We start from the raw sequence: 25,623 nt of genomic DNA on the forward strand, positions 1-25,623 counted from the left end.
ACCAGAGGTAGTGTTCCCTAGTGTTTAGCTGGCATGATTCTGGCCTGGCCAGCGTTCTAGGTGTTCCTGGAGACTCCCCTCTGTGCCTTCCTTTGTGTGCTCACAGCTCTTGCCCTTCTTCTCAGAAGTGCCACAGGGGAGGCCTGGCACGAAATCATGCTGTCTTGTCTAGCCAACCGGGCCTGCGACCCATATGCCAACGCCAGTGAGTGTGGAAGTGACTTTGCCTACTTTTACTTCGTGTCCTTCATCTTCCTTTGTTCCTTTCTGGTAAGTGATGGCATTTTGCTAGCTAATCTCAGAACCTCACATTTCCTGTTAGTTCCTGACTTGGATCCATGCTGTAACACAAGTTGATTCTGTTGGTCCTGGTACCAATAGGCTCATTAACCCTGGGAAGGACCCACTTGGGGATGAGTTCTTCTTGGCCTTACTTTAACTTGCACAAAAGGCTTAGTTAGGCTTCTAAAGGCCATGACCTCAGAATCTGGCTTCTAGGAATGTGTTAATGGATGGTAAAGACCACCACTGAGCCCCTAGGGATGTGGTGACAGAAGACGCAGCACTGACCCTGGGGCCATACACTTTGGAGGTTAGTGGGAATAAGGTATAGAGGTAGGTGAGCTCTATCTCAGGAGTTTGTGTCTTTTCCCAGGTCAGTGGAAGCTTTGAACCTTGGAGCAGGGATGTAATAGCACTTGCTGACAATTTGTTGTGTGACTCAGGCTTTTTTTTTTTTTTTTTTTTGCTGGTCGTGGGGCCTGAACTCTGGGTCTGACCACTGCCCCTCAGCTCTTCAGCTCAAGACTAGTGCTCTACCACTTGAGCCATAGCACCACTTCCGGCTTTTTCTGCTTATGTGGTGCTGAGGAATTGAACCCAGGGCCTCATGCATGCAAGGCAAGCACTCTACCACTGAGCCACCTTCCTAGCCCCTCAGGCTTCTTTTTGAGTAAGGAAAAGGTTATAGATTGAACAGAGGTACCATTAGTGTGAGACTGGTCTGGAGAAGGAGAGTGTCATTGTGATTGTATTTGAAGTATTAGAGTTTGAATACAAGGCTTTGTGCTTGGTAGGTAGGTACTCTACTACTTGGGTCATATTCTAGGCCATATTCTGGTTATTTTTGAGATACAGGCCTCAACAGTGATACTTCTATTTATGCTTCCTCCCATAACTGGGATGATAGACATGAACCACCATACTCAGCTGTCAGTTGAGGATGGGGGTCTCATGAATTCCACATGCACACTCCGGGCTATCCTTGAATTGTGATTCTCCCAGTCTCAGCCTCCTGTATAGTTCAGACGATAGATGCATAGCACGTGACTAGCTATTGGTTGAGACCACCCTTACCTCAATTTCAGCTTCTTGAGTAGCTCTGGACTGTATTTTTGTTTTTTAATGGACTGTATTTTAAAGGTAGAGCTGACCTTATTGAAAAACAGAAAAGACAGCACTAGGGTTAGGCACCATAGTTATTATGGTTCTAGGCAGAAAGCTTGTAAGAGTGGGAATGGTGGTTTGCATATCATTGTCTAAGGCTGGACCTAAGCAAAAATGTGAGGCCCTACCTGAAAGAAATAACTAAAGCAAAACAAACACAAAACAAACCAAAATGGAGTGTGTGGCTTAAGTGGAAAGATCTGTCTAGCAAGCATGAGGCCTGAGTTCATACCCGAGTATCACCAAAAATAAAAATAAGCTGGATGCTAGTGGATCATGCCTGTAATCCTAATCCTAACTACTCAGGAGGCCAAAATCTGAGAATTATGGTTGGAAGCCAGCCCAGGTGAGGACTCTAATCTCCAATTAACTACCCAAAAAACCAGCAGTAGAGATATATTTCAAGTGGTAATGCATTAGCCTGAAGCAAAAGAGCTCAGTCAGGTACAGGACCAGTGTGAACACACGCACACACACACACACGTAAATTAAAAATGTACACACACACACACACACAAAACAAGAAAACAAAAAAAAAACAAAAACAAGCTATGAGCTGGGTGCCAATGGCTCATGCTTATAATTCTAGCTACTCAAGAAGTTGAGATCTGAGGATTTAGATTCAAAGCCAGCCCAGGCAGGAAATTCTGTGAGACTCTTATCTCTAGTTAACAAGCAAAAAGCCAGAAGTGGAGCTCTGGCTCAAGTGATAGGGCATCAGCCTTGAGTAAAAAAGCTAATGGACAGTGCCCAGGCTCTGATTTCATGCTCTAGCACCAGAACCTCTCCTATTCCCACTCCTCCCAGAAAGCAAGCAATGCCTTAGAGTTTTTGTGTGATGGTTGAAGCTCTCAGCCTGAGATGAGAAACATGGAGAGCTGCAGGCATGAGATAGAGGCCAGTTGAGATGCTTCACAGACCTCTGGGTTGGAGTTGTGGATGAGTTGCTCTCTGTGTTGGGGTGTGTCTGTAGGGCTGGAGGACCCCCTCTGGGCTCCAGCCATGTACCCTGATGGAGCCCAGAGCAGGTTTTCCTGTGATCATAGCAAGGACATAGGTTCCCCTCATCCCTGGGGAGGTGAATCCTTCCAGCCTAGGGCCTGACCTGCATGGCTGTTGGCAAGCTTCTGCTTGCCTGAATAGAGTAGAAGTACAGGGACAATGACATAGTCTAGCAATGATGAGTCCCCAGACCTGAGTGAGTCTATGGAATGAGGAGCACTACAGGGAAACCTGCCTCCAGAGGGTATGTGGCAGTATGTGGACATTTTTGTCTGTCAAGGCTAGGGTCAGGGCTTTTGGCATTGAGTGGACAAAGGCCAGGGATACCGTGTTCAACATCCCACTACTCAACTTAACATGTCAGCCATGCCAACACTGAGACTGAATGTTGAGATGACTTAGAAGGGCTAGGCTAGATGAAGGATCTAGTAGGACCAGCTCTGGTTACAGAAGGAAAGCCTGAGTATCTTTCAGGGAGCAATACTGTTATGAGATGAGCTTATGGGCTTCTAGTAATTTGGATAGATTCCTTTAGCCAAGGACATCACAGTGAATCAAGGTAATGGCAGAGTGAGGGCCTGGTTCTGGAGAGTCCCAGAGGGAGTCTGTGCTATACTGGGGCCTGGGGCAGTTCTGTGACCCTTTGTGGCCATAGGTTCCTCCTTTCTGAAGGTCTGGTGGTAGCAGACCACCTGGTCTTGGGATCAGTTTAGGGTGGGACATAGTGATGAATGCTCAAGACTACTAATGTCACCCTTCTAGCATTTCAGGAGATGTTACTTGGGGACCACTTTGGAGGACAGGTGCCTAGAAGTTCATGTTGGGACAGAGTGTGAAAAGAGAAGGCTGGCAATACAGGGAAGTGATTATGAGCCTATCATTGGAGCTGTGTCCTGGATACTGGAAGGGCTTGTTTATGGCTAGCTCAGGAGGGCCCTGTTCACAGGCCCTGGAAGATTCTGGATTCCCAGCTGGAACCTCTGAAGTAGGAGTTGTTTATTTTAAGGCTTTGTGTGTTGGCTTTTTAGCACAGGAGAGGCATGGTGGGCAGGGCAGACTGTGTGCTCTTTTAAGGTGCCGTTGGCTGGGTTTAATTCACTGAAACGTGAGTCAAGGTTTGCGTGCCAGACAGGTAAAGTGGAAAAATGGAATGTTTTCGGGTGGCGGATGGGTGGCAGGACTAGATTAGGGTGGAGTTTGGTTTTCTTGGTTGAAATAGAATATGAACAGAATAATTGGAAGTGAGGTGATTGCCATTGATTATTGAGTTAGCCACTGCAGAGTTTTTTTTAAAATACATTGAGCTGTGTAGCAGTCCTGGTAGCATCATTATCATCACAATAAAGAGATGGAGATATAGAGATAGTCAATATTTTTGGTAACCTGTGTTCAAAAGCAAAGCCTTGGAAATTGACAGATTGCTAGAAGGACATGAATTACACCACAGTCAAGAACAAGTAGAAAATTTGAGTTGATCTATAATAAATATTTGACTCAGCAATCAAAAACCCCCAAAGAAAGAGATGGTCAAGACTGCTTAATAATGAAGGAGTTGCCTTTTCAACAAATGGTATTGGTAAGACTGGTTATTCATATGAAAAAGAGTGAAGTTTGAGTCTTTCCTTGTACTATATAAAAAAATTAGCTGGGTGCTAGTGGTTCCCACCTATAATTGTAGCTACCCAGGAGGCTGAACTCATCAGGCAGGAAAGCTCATGAGACTCTTACCTCCAATTAACCACCAAGAAGCCAGAAGTAGAGCTGTGGCACAAATGGTAGAGTGTGCTCAGGCCCTGAGTTCAAGTCCCAGGACTAGCTTGAACACACAGACACACACAGAGAAAATCAACAAAACAAAACTCAGAATTAGTCAAATATTTAAATGGAAGAAGTAAAACATGAAACTCTTGAAAGAAAATATATGGGATAGATGTTTTTGACCTACTATTTAACAAAGGAGCTTGAGATTGACACTAAAATGACAAGAACTAAGCAGGTGCTGGTGGGCTTATGCCTGTGATCCTAGCTACTCAGAAGGCTGAGATCTGAGGATCACAGTTCAAAGCCAGCCTGGGCAGGAAAGTTCGTGAGACTCCTATCTCCAATAAACCATCAGAAAACCAGAAGTGGTGGCACTGTGGCTTAAGTGGTGAAGTGCTCGCCTTGAACTAAAATCTGAGGGACAGTGCCTAGGCCCAGAATTCAAGCCCCATGACCGACAAAAAAAAAAAAAAATCCACAAGAACTTTATACATTAAAGGACATTATCAACAGGTTGAGAAGACATTAAAGAAAAGATTGCCCAATCAGGCCACGTGCAGGTGGCTCACACTTGTACTGCTGGCTACTCAGGAGGCCGAGATCTGAGGATCACGGTTCAAAGCCAGCCTGGACAGGAAAGCCCATAAAACTCTTATTTCCAATCAAAACCAACAAAAAAGCTGGAAATGAAGGTATGGCTCAAGTAAAGTGCTAGCTTTGAACACAAAAGCTCAGGGATGGGCTGGGAAGGTGGCCTAGTGGTAGAGTGCTTGCCTTGCATGCCTGAGGCCCTGGGTTCGATTCCTCAGCACCACATAAGCAAAAAGGAAAAAGCCGGAAGTGGCGCTGTGGCTCAGGTGGTAGAGCTCTAGCCTTGAGCTGAAGAGCTGAGAGACAGCACCCAGGCCCAGAGTTCAGGCCCCATGACTAGACCAAAAAAAAAAAAGCTCAGGGACAATGCCCAGGCCCTTGAGTTCAAGCCCCAGGAAAAAAAAGATTGCCAAATCATATATAAGATATATAAGATATGGAATTAATATCAAGACAGGAAGAACTATTAACAACAAAAAACACCCAACCTAATCAAGAAACAGGCAAAGGTCTTTAACTACTCCCCCTCCCAAAAAAGACAAGTATATAAAAAAGATATTCAGCATAATTAGGGAAATGTAGATGAAAATCACAACCAGCCGGGCGCCAGTGGCTCATGCCTGTAATCCTAGCTGTTCAGGAGGCTGAGATCTGAGGATTGAGGTTCACAGCCAGCTGGGACAGGAAAGTCTGTGAGACTCTTATCTCCAATAAACCACAAGAAAACCGGAAGTGGCCCTGTGGCTCAAGTGGTAGAGCACTCATCTTGAGCAGAAGAGCAAAGGGACAGTGCCCAGGCCCAGAGTTCAAGCCCCATGACCGACCAAAAACAAAACAAAACAAAAAAATCACAACCAGATGCTACTTTACATCTATTAATATTGCTATTATATAAATATATTTAAGAGAAAGATAGATGGGAAAAAGAAAATAACAAGTGTTGGCCGTGTTGTGGAGAAATTGAAAGCCTTGTGCTCTGCTGGTGACAACACAAGATGGTACAGGAACCTAGGTGAGTATGTGTGTCACCGTGCTTACTGCAGCATTTTTCATAATGGCAAAACAGAAGAAGCAACTGCAGCTCACATCAACAGAAGACTGACCAAAATGTGACATCAGTCTATGATAGAATATGTTTCAGTCTGTAAAAGGAAGAAAATCCTTCTAAATGGAGGCATTATGTTAAGCGAAATAAACTAGTCACAAAGGAAATAAATGTATAATTCCATTAAGATAACGTGCCTTCAGGAGTCAACTTTATGGAGATTGCAAATAGAAATGGTGATTTTCAGGGGATTAGGGAGATGGGAATGGGGAACTAGTGTTTAATGGGGACACAGTTTCAGTTTGGGAAGATTGAAAGAATTCTGGAGATTAAGCATAATGGAGGGATAATAATGTGAATAAGCTCATAGCCCATATTACATTAAAAATGGTTTAAATGGTAAGGTTTTGTTATGCATATTTTACCACAGTCTAAAAAATAGGACTTAAATAGAAGAAAAGGGAACACTCATAGCACATTCTTTAAAATCAGCATTATCCTTATATCATGGCCACAGATGACAAATGCAGGCTGCAGAGTAATATTCCACATGAATATTGATGTGACTATCTCAACAAAAGAGTAGCAAAATCAAATTTTAACAACATATAAAAAGGACTATGCGGCTGGGCAAAGGTGGCTCAAGCCTGTATCCTAGCTAATCAGGAGGCTGAGATCTGAGGATCGAGGTTCAAAGCCAGCTCGAGCAGGAAAGTCCGTGAGACTCTTATCTCCAATAAACCACTCTAAAACTGGGAGTGGTGCTGTGGCTCAAGTGGTAGAGTGCTTGCCTTGAGCTGAAGATCACAGGGCCAGCGCCCAGGCCCAGAGTTCAAGCCCCACGACCGACTGAAAAAAAAAAGGATTATACCTAGTAAACAACCATCCAAAAAGAAAAAAAAAAGGGTTATGCCCAATAACCAAATGAAATATATCCCAGGGATGTAATTTAAGAAAAGTCAGTCCAACATAAAATACCACATTAATAGAATGAGAGGGAAAAACACATGCTCATTTCAGTAGATGGAGAAAATGTATTTGACGAAACTTAGCATCATAATGTATAACACATAGCAAACTATAGAAAGAAGGAAACTTTATCATCATGATAAGGACTTTTTTTTTTGTCGGTTGTGGGTCTTGAACTCTGGGTCTAGATGCTGTCCTGAGCTCTTCAGCTCAACGCTAGTGCTCTACCACTTGAGCCACAGTGCCATTTCCAGTTTTCTGGTGGTTTATTGGAGATAAGAGCTCATGGAGTTTCCTGCTCAGGCTGGCTTTGAATCACAGTGAGACATAAAAAAAAGAACAGAAAATAAGTCTGGAAAACTTGCAGGAAAATAGGAATTGAGGTTTATTGCTGGTGGGGTTGTAAAAAAATACAGCTGCTGATAATATTTAGCAGTTCCTCAAAAATTTAAGCATAAAATTACCATGTGATTTATCAGTTCTACTCCCAGGCCTGTAATCAAGAGAAATGAAAAGAAGCACTTACAAGGAACTTTTATATGAATGTTTACAGACTTCCGTAGTGGATAGAGAACACAGATGTCCATCAGTGGATGGAGACATGTGGTGCGTGCCTGGATTGGAAAGCCTTCAGCCATGAAATGAAATGATGAATGAGCACATGCTAACCTAGGGAGAACCTCACGAACACTACACTGAGTGAAAGAAGCCAAACAGAAAGGGTCACATATTTTGTGATTCCTTTCATATGAAATATCTAGGAGAAACAGATCCATCTATTTAAAGAATAATTTGATCGTTGCTAGGAGATAAGGGAAGAGAGGAATAGAGAATGATTACTTAATGGGTACAGGATATTTTCTGGGGCTAAAAACCATTTTGAAGCTAGAGGTAGGTACATAATACTGTGAACACACTAAGTGCTACTGAATTGTACATTCTTTTTTTTTTTTTTTTTTTTTTTTTTTTTGGGTCCAGTCATGGGCCTGAACTCTGGGCTTGGGCGCTGTCCCTCAGCTCTTCAGCTCAAGGCTGGCGCTCTACCACTTGAGCCACAGCACCACTTCTGGCTTTTTTTTCTGCTTATGTGGTGCTGAGGAATCGAACCCAGGGCCTCATGCATGCAAGGCAGGCACTCTACCACTGAGCCACCTTCCCAGCCCCTGAATTGTACATTCTAAAATGTGTCATGCGAATTCAGCTTCTAGAAAAATAGAACTCAAGCTATTCACTGCCAGTAGCTAAACTTCTTACTCCAAAATCACTGCTCTCATGGAAGGTCAGCCTAAGGAGGTGGATGATGGTTGTCACAAAGCTAAGGACAGATTAACCTGCATGTCAAGATGTGTCATAGTCAAGAGATTTGGGGGACTGATCTAGGAAAGAGTGGTAGAAATAGAAGGCAGAGGCTTCAGAGAACTAATGTTGGGATTACATATGTTGGATCAGGAACCGAGAGGATGAGTAGGCCCTGGGATCCCCAGTGTAAAAGAAGTCCACGGGAGGAGCAGGTGTGGTCCAGGGCTGGCCCAAGCCAAGTGACCTCTGCTGTCCAGATAGTTCCACTGTGTTTGGCACTGAGGGTACGCAGGGCAAGAGGACAGGCTGAGGTTTCTGTGTCACCTCTCCTTCTTCTTCCTGTCCTGCAGATGTTGAACCTCTTTGTGGCTGTGATCATGGACAATTTTGAGTACCTCACGCGGGACTCTTCCATCCTAGGGCCTCATCACCTGGACGAGTTCATCCGTGTCTGGGCTGAGTACGACCCAGCTGCGTGGTGAGTGAGCCCTTGGGGATGTGGTCCTCAGAGAGGTCCTTTCCCATGATGTTCAGGGCTGGGTGGGCTTTGACATGTTTCCTGTGAACATTCCCTTCAGGCTTTGGTCTGGAATCCAAGAATCTACCCTGTTCTCTGTTGGATGGTGCTGACCATTAAATTCCCTTCAAGTGGTACTTTCCTTTTTGGTCCCTGTGCTTGATGCAGCTCTAAGGCAGATACGTGGTCTTTGAGACTCTGTGTGGCCCTCAGAAGGGTACCTTTGCCTCTGGCCAGGAAGGTTTCCAGGGGTCTGTGAGGCTAGTACACGGAGTGTCCTGCCTTTCTTGAAGCCTGTCCTGTGAGGGATGTAGAGGCTGGTGAGGCAGTGTGTGGAGGCAGCATGGCTGCACACCCCTGTGACACTTGGAGGCTTTAAGAAGAAACATTCTCGATGGGGCTCAAGGGTCTTCTTTCTCTGCCATGGGGGACAGAAGCCAATGTGTGCCTCTGTTGCCAGCCCTAGCTGCACATGGTGGGCACTCAATAAGCTTTTATTGAAACCAGAGGAACTACATGATCCTAATATGTTGAAGACCCATTAATTAAGGCGGGAAAGAGGTGTAACATAAGTGAGATGATTCCTTTCCATAGAGAGGTTTGGGGTCAGAAGGTGAAGTTGTTTAGACTGCTCAGACTTCCAAGTGCTATGTACACCCAGGGCTGAGCTCACATGCCCGAAGGCAGGCAAGCAGAGCAGCAGGAGCTCTCCACCCTCCACCTGTTCATTACTCAGCACTTCATCCACTGCACATTCAGTTGATCATTCTGTCATCCATTCTCTTATGCATTCCTTTATGTTCTTCATTCACTTGCTTAGTCATTCATTCCTTTGTTTACTGTTCACTCAGTCACTCATTCACTCAATCATTAGTTATTGAGGACAGCTCCCTGCAAGCTGGATGTTGGAGGTGGAGGTGGTGAGGGACCTGGCTGTTAAGTAAGACATAAGAATGTTTGTCCCTCACCACAAGTGCATAGAAACTGCTGCGAATGAACACTTGTCATGGATGTCCACTTCCCATGCCCTAGCTGGGGGAGGGGATTTTTCAGCTGAGTGCAGCTCTCGCCTGCCTGTGTCTCTCTTGCATGGCTCTGCACCCTACGTTTTGTTGTGGGATTGCTTAGAGAATGTCCTCAGGCTGGATAGTATCAGGCTCTTGGTGGGGGGTATGGTCAGAGAGGCTGGAGGGTGTGGTCAGGCTTCTGGTGGAGAGGCTGGCTAGGCTTCCTCACTATTTCTGCTGGACTGTGAGTCATTCTCCCTCAGCTTCCCTGGCATATCTTTTCCACTATAGTGAGGAAGCTGTCAGCTTGGGTAAGTCCCACTGCCTGGTAGTAAGGACCCAGACCCTAGACACAGGACACAGGCCTTTCTTGTCCAGGCCCACTAGGCCCATAAAATCTCCTTCTGATATGTATTGAGAGAGAGGGAGAGAGAGAAAGAGAGAGAGGGAGACAGAGAGGCAGAGAAAGACAGAGACAGACAGAGACTATATGAATATTTGTATGCTTGTCCTGTCGTTTGAACTCAGAGCCTGAGCACTAAGGCTTGCACTCTACCACTTGGGCCACAGATTTACTTCTGGTTGTGTGTGTGTGTGGTTAATTGGAGATAAGGACTTTCCTGTCCTGGCTGGCTTTGAACTGTGGTCCTCAGATCACAGCCTCCTGAGTAGGTATGAGCCACCAGCACCTGGCTTGCATTTTATGTTTTAATGAAAAATTTAGTTCTCTCTCCCCACCCTCCAGTACAGAAGAAACATAGCAGTTATTTATGTTTCCTAGCATATGTGACCATTTTTTTTACAGCTCTCAAAAGTGCTGTTATGTTGTTGGAGAGTCTGAGAATGAGTCCACCAATGCGGGCTTAGAGTTTGAAGAAGTGTATTAAGATGTTGCAGAAGCTGACTGGCCAGGGACATAGTGTAGACTCAGGAGCTAACACTGTGACCCCAAGCATCCACACAAGCTAGGCTTATGAAGGCAAAAACTGCAAGCAGGTGCAAGCTGCAAAGTTCCAGTAATATGATTAACATCAACCTTTTTGAAACAGGATTTTTACAATGTATTACATTCTGCAGTTCCCATTAGCAGGTTATTGCATTCCTCAGTTCCCAGTAAGAGGTTACATTCCTGAGTTCCCAGAAAGGGGTTAAATTCCTGACTCGGTTTCCTTGCTTGGCCTAGGGGCATTTTTTTTTTTAAATCCTAAGAGACCCTTACAATGTCTGTTGCATCCCCATCTTTGCCTTGAAATGCCCAAGACTCCACTGGAATGCACAGGCTCAAAGATATTTCCCTGTGTCTATGGTTAAGAAGACCAGGCAGGGGTGGGAGACACTCCACCTGAGGCGTGAGTCAGGAGCACTCTGAGAGTGGTGCTGACACCGAGGCATGGTTTGGAGGCACTGCGAGAGTCATCCTGAGGCTGTGGCCTAAGGGGTTGCTGTGTTTCAGGAACACTTAAAATGTTGTAGAAACAGATACTTTAAAGGACATGGTTTGTTTTAAAGGCCAGTAAGAGGAATCCGTATTCACTTGAATTTTTATGAACTGCATGTCTAGGTCTTACAGCCAGTTATGAGTAAGAACAGAAATATGGTGTGCTGCAAGTGGCTTTCTGTGTAGTGAGGTCTAAGATGGTTTTCCAGTTCCAGGTTTTAGAATCCAGGGACCCTGAGAGATACACAGGATGTCAGGATATAGAAAAAGTGCTTGTTGAATTCACTGAAGACCAGAAGCTTTGCCTGAGTAGCACATGCCAAGGCCACAAAAGACTAATGAGCTAGCAATGCTGATAGACCTGTGAACAACAGCTGCACACGTCTGTTCCTGTGAGGTTGAGGCTAGCTTCCCCTTTGACTGCCTAAGGAGATGGAAGGCCTAGCAGTGCTAGTACACTTTGGATCTGGGTCCCATGTCCTAGATGGGACATGGGCAGAGCAGATGCCCCCTCAAGTCTGATAGTAGTTTGCATGAAGATACAGGTCTGTAGTCTATTTACCAAGTGACTTGGACATCTCATTCTGGGGGGGAGAACTTCAAAACCGTAAAAAACTTTGTCAAACTCCCCAACATTTGTGTCTATGTATGTGTGCCCACATGTCTGTGCATATGTACACAGATACACGTGTGCATGTGTATATGCATGGGTACATCTATGTTAAGAGCCTTGTATATGCTGTGCATGAGTACATGCTGTATGTGTATACATCAGAGTGGGAACACACTCTACATGCATGTGCACCCACACAGCACATGAATGCATGTGTATATGTGTGGGTACATTTGTGTTGAGAGCCCGTGTGTATATTGTGCCTATGTACATGGTACATGTGCATACATTAGAGTGGGAGCACATTCTACATCTGTGTGCACACATGTGTCTGCATATGTGCACAGACACGTGTGCATGTGTATATGCATGAATACATTGTTTTGAGAGCCTTGTGTATACTGTGCATGTATAAATGCTGGATGTGCACAGAGTGGGAACATATTCTAATGTATGTGCACACACGTGGCTATGCATATGTGCACAGACACACATGTGCATGTGCCTATGCGTGGGTACATCTGTGTTGAGCCTTGTGTATACTGTGCATGTGTCCATGCTGTATGTGCATACATCAGAGTGGGACCACACTCTAGATGCATGTGCACTACACACATGTACATTTTATGCCTATTACTATGTGTGTACATGTGTATGCATCTGAGGGAACTGCCTGTTTATGCATGCTTACGTGTGTGGGTGCTGTGTGCATGTGTGAGTTCTATGTATGTGTTTATACACATGCCAGTGTGTGTACATGTCATATGTGCATTGGGTGTACATGTGCAAGAATGTGTGTACTATGGGAAACTAGGAAGATAAGAATCTGTGGATGTTTGGGAGCCTTTCCCCAGCCTTCCTTTTGTTGCTGTCAAATGCACTTTTTATGGTAAAGTGTATGCAGAAACTCAAAAGGAGAATCACAATCACATCTCTTCATATGTCCCATAAGCATTTCCTGAGCAGCTGCTGTGTGCTGGGGCCATGGTCAGGAGTGAAGCAGGCACAGGCATGCTCTCTGAGAACTTGCTTTGAAAGGGGATGGTAGAGTGGCTGTCACTTGAGTCTGGGGACATTTCTGAAGGACAGATGGCTTGACATCTGGCATGCACTCAAGGAGGCAAAATGGGGTGAGTGCTAAAGAATGCTGGGAATAGTAAGTCCTGAAGTGAAGAGAAAGCTAGGCTGGTTGTTAGCTGGAGTGACTTTGTTACAAAGTTGGCTAAAAGAAGGCTAGGAGAGGCTGAGAAAGGCCCTGAAATTTGGGTTAAGCACATAGCTTTGATTGTGTTTGACAGTAGGAGGTTGAATCAGAGAGTTATGATAGCCTGCCCATGCTTTTCTTCTGGTGGCATTTAATGAATTTGTTGGGCAGGGTAGTCATGAGGTTCAAGGGCTTTGTGTACCCAGCCCCCTTAGGAAGGTCCTCAGGGTTCAACAATGTTGGCAGGTACAGTGAGTGAATTAAACATGACTTGGGTCTGATTGGACTGAGGAGGGAGCAGCTTCGGAGAGAGAATTGGAGGTAGGGTGGGAGTCTGCTGTGTCTAGGGAGACAGGGACAATCAGGAGGCACACAGACACACATAGATGTATACCTCTGAGGTTGTTGTGATGGAAATGAACAGGCTATATTAGGGCGTGAAGCAGTTAGAGTTGGAGGAGGTATCATGGAGAGCGGCTTCTGGCACTGAAGGGGTGAGAGAAGGGGCTGACAGAGAATGAGCGTGGGCCAGCCCAGATATGCCATCTTGCCCAGTGTGGGACCCATGGGTGCAGATGTGTATTCTGTGTGAAGCGTACAGGTGTACAGGTGTTCTATACAGAATGTCTTCTGTCTACCTTGGAGCTGCCATGCTTTCTGGGAAGCACCAGATAGATCCCTATAACCAGCAGAGAGCAACCTGTATAGCTGCACCCCTCACCTCCACTACCATGGCTGCTCAAGGCACATCTTCCCATCGCAGGCTGGGCGGGGAGTGGGATGGGTTCCACCGTGCCTTGTTGCCATAACCTGTAACATTTCCTTTCCAGTTGCCGGATTCATTATAAGGATATGTACAGTTTGTTGCGTTGTATTGCGCCACCCGTTGGCTTAGGGAAGAACTGCCCTCGTAGGTTGGCCTACAAGGTTTGCAACTTCAGAGCCTCCATCTGACATACTTCCTTGCCCGAATCGCAAACACTGCACACACTCCCTGCCTGGTTTGGGAATGACAACACCTCACCTCTCCTCTGCCCTGCCATGCCCCGCATTCCGGCCTCCTGGATGCTTTGGTTCCCTGTCTAATCTCCCCGGACCCTTGTAGCTGGCTGGGGGAAGGCAGCCTTTGGGACAGTGCACAGGGAGCTTTCTGGCCTGGCTGTATCAGCCAGCACCAGTTGACTGGGTGGGTGCTGGAGGCCAGGTCCAGCCTGCACCAAGGGAACAGTGGCTGCACTCAGCTTTCCTGCAGGCTCTGGTGGGTGGGCTGATGGTCAGCAGGTCAGAGGTGAAGGCCCCGAGGAGGGGCACATGTGCACAAATAAACCAGGAGTGGCTGCCCTTCTAGGTCAGAGAAGGTTTCTGAATCCCTGGGAAAGGAGAAAGTAGAGGCAGAGTGGACTAAGAAAAGAGGAGCCCCCTGTTTCAGCTCTGGATTGAACTGCTCAGCCCAGCAGAGTTGCCCCTGGTCTGGAACTATGTGCTGAGGGCACAGTCTGGGCAGGTCTGCCTGCCAGGGAAAGGCTGGGCCTGAACTTGTTATGTCTCTGAGACCGAAGCCCACAGGAAGGTACACTGGGGTAGTGCAGCTGCTCTGCTTGGGAAACACTCACTGGCCCCAGATACTTCCCTGGGTCCCAGGTCCCACAGGAGGCATCTCCCACCTATTGGGCCCCAACCGGTCCTGTCAGAGGCGTGAGAGTGGCACCAGGCCATACCCACCCAGCTCCTCCCCTCCCTGCAGTCTCCTTCCCATCCAGCCCTGACCCCAGCAGCAGCCCTGCCCTGGGCTGGCCTCGGGCGTCTCTGGGCTTGGAGCAGGACTTGCCCTATGGTCAAGTTCAGCTCTATAGCCTCTGGGCTCCCTCTTTAGTTTTCTCGTCTGTTGTACATTTTCCTCCACTTTAGCCTTTGCCTTACTTGGAAGCAAATCTGACCATTAAGACAGATGATGATGCTGCCTTGGTTCTCAGCAGAAGCCCCATCTCCACAGAACTTGGCCAGAGCTTCCTACACGGTGGAACAGTTCTGGTCTGATTTGGCCGTATCTGTGACTCTAAAAGAGTAAAAGCAGTAAAAATATAACCCAAAGCCGCTCCGATGCAGCCCTTCCTCACCCCTCCATGTTCATTAGCTCAGATGTCACCCCTGCCCGCTGTCCTGCGTGGGGCTGGAGTGAGGAGGTGAGGCTGGGGGTGGGGGCAAGCAGGGGTCAAGTCAAGCAGAGCGTCCCTCATCTTACCAGTTTCAATTTTGGGCATTTAACCGACACTTTGGTTAACTGGATCTGTTTTCTTGTCTGCTTCCTCCCCTGCCCGCTCCCTGCTCTGCCCCTCCTGCCGTGGGCCTCTCCTGTGGACCACCCCTCTGTGCCTGCCTCTGGGACGGGCTTCCAGTGGGCGCATCAGTTACAATGACATGTTTGAGATGCTGAAACACATGTCTCCACCTCTGGGGCTGGGGAAGAAATGCCCGGCTCGAGTTGCATACAAGGTAGACCCTGTCCCTGCACCGTCCCTGCTCCCCATCCAGGAGCTGTCTGCAGTCTGCAGTCTGCAGTGCCCTCCTGGGCCGTGCAAAGCTCACAGGGTGCTTGTGGGCGCTCAGCTGCTTGTCTGTACCTGGCTGCCTGGCTGCCGCTGTCTTCTCCACCTTGCCTCCTGCTCCCATCCCAGGCAGAGGAACATGTCTGCCCTGGGCCCTGGGGCCTTGTCTAGTGCTCCCCACTGCTGATGCCCCTCCGAGGCTCAGGAAGATGGAGCTAGAGCACGACCCTCCCCCTTGCCCTTTCTCCTTCCCTTTCTTCCTAGGAATGAGGGGACAGAACCAGGTGGTTTATTTACTAATTTTTTTGATAGAGGTTATTTTATTCTGTACCCTTAGGCCCTGGCATGGGTTAGAGTTTCAGGTCCTCAGCGCCCGGCCCTGCGGGGAGGCCTGGACCCCTGTGCTGCTTCTCCCCCTTCTCTTCCCCAAGCACAGGCAGCACAGAGGGGCTTGGCTTGGCCATAGTCTCTAAGGACTTCCTGGGCTCCATGGTGGGAAGGAGACATTTGCAATGAGAAAGAGGAGGTATCAGTGAGACACTTTATGTCACTTCTAGGGTGACAGAGGCCCCTTCAGGAAGGGAATGGCTTAGGGTACTAGGAGTCACAGGTGGCTGAGCTTTAAGGAAGTGGGTAAACTTAGGAACACCTCCAGGCACCGCCTGCTGGAGGCTTGGCAGGTTATATGGCCCAGCCCTAAGCCTGCTCCCCTGCAGTACCACCTGCAGTCCTTACATCCAGCCCCCGGCGGCCCCCCCCCCCCCCCCCCCCCCGCACCTTGGCCTGTCCTGGTCTCTACTACTCTCCAGAAAACAAGGCCAACTATCTTTGCCAGAGAGAGCTTTCTCCCAGTTTCCTCTGGTGTACTGTGTGCCCCCTGCCCATACGGGCTTTGTCTGTGACCCTCCCCCCTTCTAGGTCTTCATGTTACTGGTTCAGTATAGTCTGTGGGAGCAGAGCAGCTCTCCCAGCCGCACAGAGATGCCTCTGGGGTTTTCTGCCCTTCCCCGCCCCTGACTTGCATGTCTGTTATGCCTGCTGAAGGCCCTGCATGCAAGGCTGTGGCCATGTCCCCTGGAGGGAGAGCTCTGTCCACACGACACTTGGAACATGCATGCAGGACTGTAAGGTCCTTCCCATGCTGACTGATCCTGAGTTCTGGATATGACAGGATCAAGAGAGGATTCAGATTGGGGACTGGTTGGACTGGGGAACTGGGGAAGGCCAAGGAGATGCTCAAATTTTGTGCCTGTTTTCCTTGGCTTTGCTGCTCTGCTTCTATGAAGTTCCTAGCCCTTTAGGGCTTGGGCGGCCCAGGTGAGAGGTTGTTAAGTGCAGCCTCGAGTGCCCAGGATGGAGCTCTCCCTCCTAGAAGACATGTGCTTGATCCCTGTCACTCCCATCCCAGTTCCCTTCCCTAGGAGAGGAGTTCCCAGCCCCTCCGCACTGCCATCGGTGCTGGTCCGCAGTTCATGCTCTGGAAAGCAGGCCTTTCCTGAGGTGCAGCACAGGTGGTGGGTGAGGCCTTGGCCCTGTGGCTGGGTGTGCCGAGTGGGGCCTTGCCAGCATTCAGAGGATAAAGTCTGGCTCCCATTCTCAGCCTTCCTGTACTTCTTCTCCCCTCAGGCCCATGTCACATTGAAGACGTAGGCTTGTATGTGGCCCTCTTAGACAAATGGCCCAGGGCTATCCTGCCAGGATGCCAGGCCCAAGACAGAACTCCCTTTTCTGGTTCTCACTTTCTTCTTGTGCAGAAGACAGAGAGCTATGGTGCTTCTGGGGCTTCATTTGGACAGCCAAGTGCTCAAAGATGCATCTGAGACCTTTTTCCTCCTCAAGGCCTCATAATTTCTCAGACCCTGGAACTCTGGGAAGCTGCTGGCTCTTGTCTGGAATGCATGGTGCAGATATACACCTGTTTCTAGATGTCCTGTCCTCCAAAATTGAAGAGGAAAAATTGGCCGCTTGATGGAAGATGGTAGCAGTGTACTCTCCAACAGCCCATGCTGCTCCTGTTGGAGCTGGAGGCCTGTGTAGTCGTTCTGTCTGTTCTGGTCCTTCCTACTGGAAGGATGAAAGGAGGTTGTCTCTAATGCTTTCCTTACTGCTTTTGGTGATATGGTTTCTACCTTCAGTGGCATGAGCATGTCTTCCCAGCCCCCTGGCTGGGTGGGCGGGGGGGGGGGGGGGAATGGGTGGAATCTCACAGGGTCTGAACTGTGCTAGAATGTCTCTCTTTAGGGATCTTCCACTGGAGCTTGAACTCAGAGTAGCCTTCTTGGCCACCATCCCTTGTCCAGATCACCCATTGGCAGGTGGAGGAGGTCAGGTCACCAGAGTTACAGGATGGGTCCCTCCCTCTCTTCTGTGGGCTAACCCAGAAGTCTCCACCTTAGCAAGGCCACATACCCTTATTTTGTCCACAGTCATTGATTAAACAGAGGTCCCTTGGCTGAGGATGTTCCTGGTCTTCCAGAGGAATCCAGGCTGCTGCCTTGGACAGGCCTTGCCCTGTATTTCTGTTCTTCTGCAGCCAGGAGAATCCTCAGCCTAGATGAGGTAGGCTTAGAGGAGAGTGAATGCTGGCAAAACTCCCATCCACCCAGCCTTGCTTGGCCCTGGCACTCGCAAGGACTACCCTCAGGAGGCCCAGTCCAGTCACTGCAATCCTGGGGTGTGGGGAGACACATATACATGGCCCTGATCTCCTCCCACTTGTCCCCAGCGCCTGGTCCGCATGAATATGCCCATCTCCAATGAGGACATGACGGTGCACTTCACGTCCACGCTGATGGCCCTCATCCGGACTGCCCTGGAGATCAAACTGGCCCCAGGTAAGGGGGTGGCCTGGAGGAGGGGGAGATTATCCAGTCAGTCCAGAGTGAGCTCAAGGCCAACCTTGAGCGCGCGCACGCACACACACACACACACACACACACACACACACACACAGAGAGAGAGAGAGAGAGAGAGAGAGAGAGAGAGAGAGAGAGAGAGCCAGGCCCTGGTTCAAGATAAAACAATGGGAAACAAAACAAAAGGAGAGTGGACCCAGGCAGATGTGCCTGGAGGAGGGTGAGGGGGCCTGGCTTTGTGTGGAGGGCAGGTGTGCCAAGTACCTGCTCTGGCCACTGCTGGCTTTAGCGCTGACGGCCATCAATACTATAATGACTCTTTAGTGAAGAGACAAGCCCAGTGAAGTGGGATCACTCCATCCATGTTACTCAGAACTAGTTAGTGGAGGAACCAGAATTCAGCTCACCACGATCCCCTATAGGCCATATATACCTTCTGTTTCCACCGCCTTCTCCTACCCAGAGAAAGTAGGAGCTACCGAGGGGCCCCGAGTCCCACCACGTCCCTCTTCTCTGCCCCCTGATGCTTGGCCACTGGCCCCCGTGTAGGAGTGGGCTGCTCCCCTTTGCACTCCCAGCCCAGTTTCACCATTTTCGGGATGCCACCTGCGGCTCCCACCCTTTTTCTTGCCCTGTTGATTTTCCCTCTGCTGGGTTTCTTGTATCAATATGTGAATGCATTACTATGTTTCTTTTCTTAAAAAATTCCACACAAGCGAGTCCAACAATTTAGAAGAAATGGAAGAATTTCTTAAAGAGGTTTTGAGAATAGATGCCACAATATCCCTCTATATAGATAAACTCTATTAGATAAACTAAGCCTTCCAGAAAGAAAATCCAGGTCTAGATGGATGGAATTCTACAAAACATTTAGTATTATCAGAGAATATTTCCCAACCTACTTTAAATGAGCTTTACTCCGATACAAAAAACAAAGATCTGACAAGAAACTAAAGCTTCAAGGCTGCTGGTAGCTCATGCCTGTAATCCTAGCTACTCAGGAAGTTTAGATTTGAGGGTCACAGTTCAAAACCAGCCTGAAGGCTAGGAATGTGGCTTGGTGGTAGAGTGCTTGCCTCACATGCATGAAGACCTGGGTTCAATTCCTCAGTACCACATAAACAGAAAAAGCCAGAAGTGGCCCTGTGGCTCAAGTGGTAGAGTGCTAGTCTTGAGCAAAAAAAAAAAAAAAGCTCCGGCACAGTTCTCAGGCCTTGAGGTCAAGCGTCAGGACTGGCAAAACAAAAACAAAACAAAAAAAGTCTGTGAAACTCTTATCTCCACTAAATTACCAAAAAGCCAGAAGTGGAGTTTTGGTTCAAGAGGTAAAACAGTAGCTTTGAGCAAAAGAAGGAAAGAAGCAAGGAAGGAAGGGAGTGAAGGAGGGAGGGAAGGAAAGAAGGAAAAGAAAGAAACCTTCAGACCAAATCAGCCTCATGAACACAGACACAAAAATCTTCACCCCAATTTCAGGTAGCTGAATCTAGTTATACATAAAAGAAGTCAACACAGGATGGCACTGTTGGAATGTATCCCAGAATTGTAGGGCTGATTCAGTGTAGATCAGTATAGCTTATCATATAAAACAGTAGAACTATATAGATGTCTCATCAGGTACAGCGAGAAAGCATTGACAAAATCTAGCATTTGCTGGGTGCAGGTGGCTCACGCCTGTAATCCTAGCTACTCAGGAGGCTGAGATCTGAGGATCGTGGTTCAAAGCCAGCCTGGGCAGGAAAGTCCGTGAAACTCTTATCTCCAATAAACTACCAGAAAACCGGAAGTGGCGCTGTAGCTCAAGTGGTAGAGCGCTAGCCTTGAGCTGAAGAGCTGAGAGACAGCGCTCAGGCCCAGAGTTCAAGGCCCATGACTGACCCAAAAAAAAAAAAAAAAAAAATCTAGCATACATTTATGCTAAGAAATTTCTAGGGCTGGTCATGGTGGCTCATGTCTGTAATTCCAGCTACTTGGGAAAAAGGGATGGGAGTATTGCAGTATTAAAGCCAGCTCCAGCAAAAAATTAGTGATACCCTATCTCAAAAAACTAGGCATTGTTATTTATGCCTATAATTTCAGCTAGATGGGAGGTAGAGAGAGGAAGGTCACCATTCAAGGTGGTCAAAAACTGTTCAAGACTCTGTGTGAAAAATAACTAAAGCAAAATGGGCTCACTAGTAAAGCACAAGGACCTGAGCACCATATTCAGTTACTCCTCCACCCCAACCCCTCCAAAAAAGAAAAATTTCGGTTGTTGTTGTCAGTTTTTGGGGGGGATTGACTCAGGGCCTGGGCACTGTCTCTGAGCTCTTCTGCTCAAGGCTAGCACTCTATCACTTTGAGCCACAGTACCACTTTTGGTTTTCAGATGATTAATCGGAGATAAGGATGTTAGATTATTTGGACTTTGCCAGAATACCATGCAGACATCCAGGTACAGAGAACAAAGAAAGGTTTATTACTGGGAAAGGGGGCTGGCAAGACTCCTCACAAGGGAAGAATGAGAAGAAGCACCAGCTATTATCTGGGGTGACCTGCATAACCTAGGAGGTCTAGGAGGGGCTAGAAGGAGCTAGGAGGTGGAGACCCTGGTGTGGACGTGTGGGCCAGGGGTTTCATCATGGTGGACAAGGATGGATGGCTCTGTCCAAATAGTAGACAAGGGTCCTGCAGCTGCCCAGGCCTGAAGGTCACTCTAAGGGGCTCTTGTTGCCTTCTATGGTGGTAGCTGCCCCAGAGAAGTGCCATCCCAAGGTAAAGGGGGTTGGAGGCTGATTATTTACTACCTTTACTACGTGGGCTGAATGTTGCCTACGAAGGGAGCATGCTAAGCTGTGGAAAGGGGAAGGAGAGGAATAAGTTATCTGAAGGGAGCACATTTCGCTAACAAAGGGTCTCATGGACTTTCCTGCCCAGGTTGGCTTTGAACTGTGATCCTCAGGTCTTAGCCTCCTGAGTATCTAGAATTACAGGTGTGAGCCACCAGTGCCCAGCTGTCAAGAAAAAAAAAAACCTTCCTATGTAACTAGGAAGTAAATGTTCTCTGTCACATTGTCTCATAGGTATAATATAGAGTATCTATGAACAAATTAGTTGGCCATGCACTGGTGGCTCCTGCCTGTACTCTTAGGTACTCAGGGGACTGAGACCTGGAAGATCCGAAGCCAGCCTGGGAAGAAAAGACCAAAAGATTCCATCTTTAAAATAACCAGCAAAATGCAGGGCTGATAGTGTAACTGAAGTGGTAGAATGCCAGTTGTTCAATCCAGTTATACAAGCATGAGCCCCTGAGTTCAAGCCCAGCTACCAGCAACAAAACCAAACAACATCTATAGTTAATATAATTGGCAAAGAAAAGCAGCCTCCTTTCTGCCGAGGACAAGAACAAGCAAATATGGCTGCTGTTACCATTTTACTCAGTTCCTATCTCCTGTAATAGGGTGAAAAAAAGAAATAAGAACAAGAAATGCAAGCATCTTTCTTCCTGATTGATCCGATTACCTGTGTCAAAAATTCCAGTCACAGTTTAAAGGTACTGAAACTACTAAGTGTAACAAGGTCACAGTATACAAGGTCAGTGCACAAAGGCAATTACATTTGTGTAATAATAATTAACAATGGAAATTGAAAGAAAAGTTCTATTAGGATAGCAGCACAATCATAAAATATTTCAGTATTGTTAGGTATCTAAAAACCTCGCATACAAGGTTTATGGTGTGAACTTGAAAACATCAACAAGAGGAATTGCGGAAGGCCTAAGTAAATCAAGTGCTCTGTTATGTTCATTGACTGGAGGATTCAGTGTTGCCAAGATATTAATTGTCCCTACCCGAACATGAGGACCAGTCATCCCAATATTTGAAATCTCAATAGATTTTTTGGTAGTAGTTTGCAGATCAATTCTAAAAGTTATATAGAAATGCAAACAAACTTGAATAATGGTTTTGAAAAAAAAGGAAAAAGCTGGAAAGCTCATTCTCCTTGAGTTAAAAAGGCTTTTTTTTTTTTTTTTTTGGGTTTGGTTACTAGTAAAGTTTGAACTCAGGGTCTAGCACTGACTCCACTGCATGCTGGGATAGTGCTCTATCACTAGAGCCATACCTCAAGCCCTTCCTTTTGTTGGTTGTTTTGAAAATAGGGTCTCATAGATTTTTCTGCTCTAGCTGGCTTTGAGCTACAATCCCTAAATCTCAGGCTTCTGAGTAGCTAGCATTACAGGAATAAGCTACTGGTGCTAGGATTTGAAAGGGTAGAAATACAGAATGAAAGAATAGAGTAGATAACCACACTCATATGGTCAACTGATTTTCAACAAAGTAGAAAAGGTAATTAATAGAGAAAAAAATCATTCCTAACAAATTGTACTGGAAAATTTAGACAGCCAAATGCAAAGGGAAAAACAACACCAACAAAAATCTTGATTTAAACTTATTCTACTCAAGCTGCCACCTGGGAAATCCAAGATCAAGATGCTGACAAGGTAGATTTTGGTTTGAGACAACTTGTGGTGGCTGGTAGGTGCTGTTTCTTTCTGTGTCCCCTCATGGCCTTTCCTCTGAGAGCATCAGGTGAGAGAGGGGGCAGTGAGAACAACTCCGGTGTCTTCTCATAGGTATTAATTTTGTGGATTAAGCTACCTTCATGATCTCCTAGGCCTTATCTCCTAAATTGGTCACACTGCAGTTAAGGGTACTGCAAACCAATTTTCTGGGAACATAGTTCGATTCATATAAATACTGTGTGCCAACCAAGTACAGCTCCCACAGTTCAATCCGTAGGACATATTTTCACCTTCTATGAAACTTAACTTGAAATGGATCATGAACATAAGGTACAATTTAAAATTATAAAACCTTTAGAAGAGAACACAAAAGGAAAATGTTACAACTTTGGTTTAGGTAACCTTCCCTCCCTCCCTCCCTCCCTCCCTCCCTCCCTCCTTTCCTTCCCTTCCCTTCCTTCCTTCCTTCCTACCTTCCCTCCCTCCCTCCCTCCCCCCTCCCCTTCCCTCCTTCCCTCCTTCTCTCCTTCCCTGTCTGCCTCTATCCTACGAAGGTATAAACTCAGAGCCTTATGCTTGCTAGGTAGGCACTTAACTATTTGAGCCGATTTAGTTATTTTTCAGATAGGGTCTTTTGTTTTGTTCTCTTGGGGCTGGTGTCAGATAGTGATCCTCTTACCTGTGGCCTCCCAGGTGACGGGGATTACAGACATTCACCAAAATGCTAAAATCTAGGGCAACTGGGATTCTTTCTCTGTTCATTGTGGTACTACCAAATGGTACAGTTTCTTTGCCAAACAGTTTGCTGTTGCTTATATGGACCGGCCTTTCCATCTGGGAAATGAGAGAGGGGGGTGGGGAGAGGGGGAGAGGGGGAGGGAGAGAGAGAGAGAGAGAGAGAGAGAGAGAGAGAGAGAGAGAGAGAGAGAGAGAGAGAGAGAGTATACTCCTACATGCAAACCTTTGTGCTTTTATTTATTTATTACATTCCATACTGCAACTGTCAGGTTGGTATGGTGAATCAGTACTCAGAAATAAAATGAAAACTCTGCTGATGAAAACATCATGGATGAGTCCCAAACACATTATGTGCAGTGAGGGAATTCAGACTTGAAGCTGATATGTGGTGTGACACTGTGTGTGCAATACTGTGGAAGTTACAAAGCTGCACAAATGGAAGCAGGCCGGTGATTGCCTGGCTGGGAGCAGGGCAGGGGTTAGGGGAATGGGAATGAAGCACACGTCCCACATCTAGAGTAGGATAATGTATATGTTTGCCAGAAGTTGTGGACTGGTATAAAATAGGTGTATTTTACTGTTATGTGAGTTATGCCTTAATAAACCCGGTGTTAAAGAATATTAAATCATGCTGTTTTGCTTCATTGGCTTCCTGGTTGGGAATGTCCTGTATGCACCTTTTCCCTCCTCCCAGCACAGGGCTTTCCTGGCTCTAGGGGCCATCCCCTGCATGGCCTTTGCACTTGCTGGTCCCTTCTGCCTTGCATGTGTGTCCCTTTCCTTGCTTTTCCCATCTTTAGCACTTTTCACTTTCCAACTTACTGGATTTCTTTTTAAGTTCTTGCTACTGTAGTAGTGAAAACTCTAGAAGGATAGTTTTTAGGTTGTATTTATCCTGTCACCTAGAACAGTGCCTGACATCTAGTGGATGCTCAGTAAACACTCTTGACGGCATGGGTGACTGATGGAAATGCTACCATGTCACTTCTTCATTCCCAGTGGCACGTGCTGCCACCCACAGCACACATCTCACAGTGCCCACATGGGTGCACACGTGCATGCATGCCAAGCCTGCACACGTGCACACACATGTCAGTTGCATGTTTTCCATGCTGACTCTGCAGAAAGAGGTCTGACCAGCCTCCACACAGGTGTTTCTTCTCTCAGAACTCTCCTCCCAGCACTGGCTCCACTCTGTTCTTCCTACTTGTGTCTCCCCTGCCTGCCCCAGCTCTGCCTGAATGAGGAGCTCCAGGATTGCTCCTAATGTCGTCTTCCTTCCTCTCATCCTGGCTAGCTGGGACACAGCAGCACCAGTGTGATGCAGAGCTGAGGAAGGAGATCTCCTCTGTGTGGGCCCATCTACCCCAGAAGACCTTAGACTTACTGGTACCTCCCCACAAGCGTAAGTTGTTACCATGTTCTCTATTGCTGGGGTGAGAGGAGGTCAGGGGGAGGTGGTATGTAGTAAGCACCTTGTCTACAGAGGGAGGCTTCTACCACACCCTTGACAGGGACCTGGGTGGCCGTGGGACCATGGAAATGGTAGGGGCCTCCTAGTAGAGAAAGTAAGGTGGGAACCGTAGTCCAGGCCCCTCCTAGGCATACATCAGTCTCACACAGGGGCCTCAGAGATACTTAATGCTGGACAGGCACATAGATGGGCAGGGCCACTTTGGAAGAATCCATGTGTGGGATGAGGGAGAGGAGGTGCCTTCCCACCCTCGTCTTCTGGGCTTCTCTGGGTCTTTCTGTTCTAACCCTCTCATCTGGCTTCTCTCTGCCTGCTCTCCTCTCCCATACTTCTGGGTCCTCTCTGCCTGCTCTCCTTTCCTGTACTCTGGGTCCTCTCTACCTTCCCTCCCCTCCTCCCCTCCCCTCCCCTCCTCCCCTCTCCTCTCCCCTCCTCTCCCCTCCTCTCCCCTCCTCTCCCCTCCTCTCCCCTCCTCCCTTCTCCTCCCCTCTCCTCTCCTCCCTTCTCCCCTCCCTTCTCTCCTCCCCACTCCTCCTCTCCTCTCCTCCTGTCTCTTCTCTCCTGCCCTCTTTTCTCCTCTCTTCTTCTTGCCTCCCCTTCCCTCCCCTCCCCTCCTCTCC

The 25,623-nt window shown here is 47.4% G+C and overlaps 1 protein-coding gene across 4 annotated transcripts in view; it reads left to right on the top strand.

Moving 5' to 3' along the window:
- The window catches only part of Cacna1b (calcium voltage-gated channel subunit alpha1 B), a 170,185-nt gene that overhangs the window by 137,093 nt on the left and 7,469 nt on the right, over positions 1-25,623 (top strand). For all 4 annotated transcript variants that reach the window (XM_070015201.1, XM_070015198.1, XM_070015199.1 and 1 more), the window contains 5 exons: positions 126-270; positions 8,464-8,591; positions 15,289-15,385; positions 18,164-18,272; positions 24,827-24,934. In XM_070015201.1, coding sequence (XP_069871302.1) covers positions 126-270; positions 8,464-8,591; positions 15,289-15,385; positions 18,164-18,272; positions 24,827-24,934 — 587 coding nt within the window. The remainder of the gene's footprint in view (positions 1-125; positions 271-8,463; positions 8,592-15,288; positions 15,386-18,163; positions 18,273-24,826; positions 24,935-25,623) is intronic.

The sequence above is a fragment of the Dipodomys merriami genome, unplaced genomic scaffold, assembly GCF_024711535.1.
Source record: "Dipodomys merriami isolate MVZ:Mamm:240054 unplaced genomic scaffold, mDipMer1.0.p SCAF_11, whole genome shotgun sequence".
NCBI lineage: Eukaryota > Metazoa > Chordata > Mammalia > Rodentia > Heteromyidae > Dipodomys > Dipodomys merriami.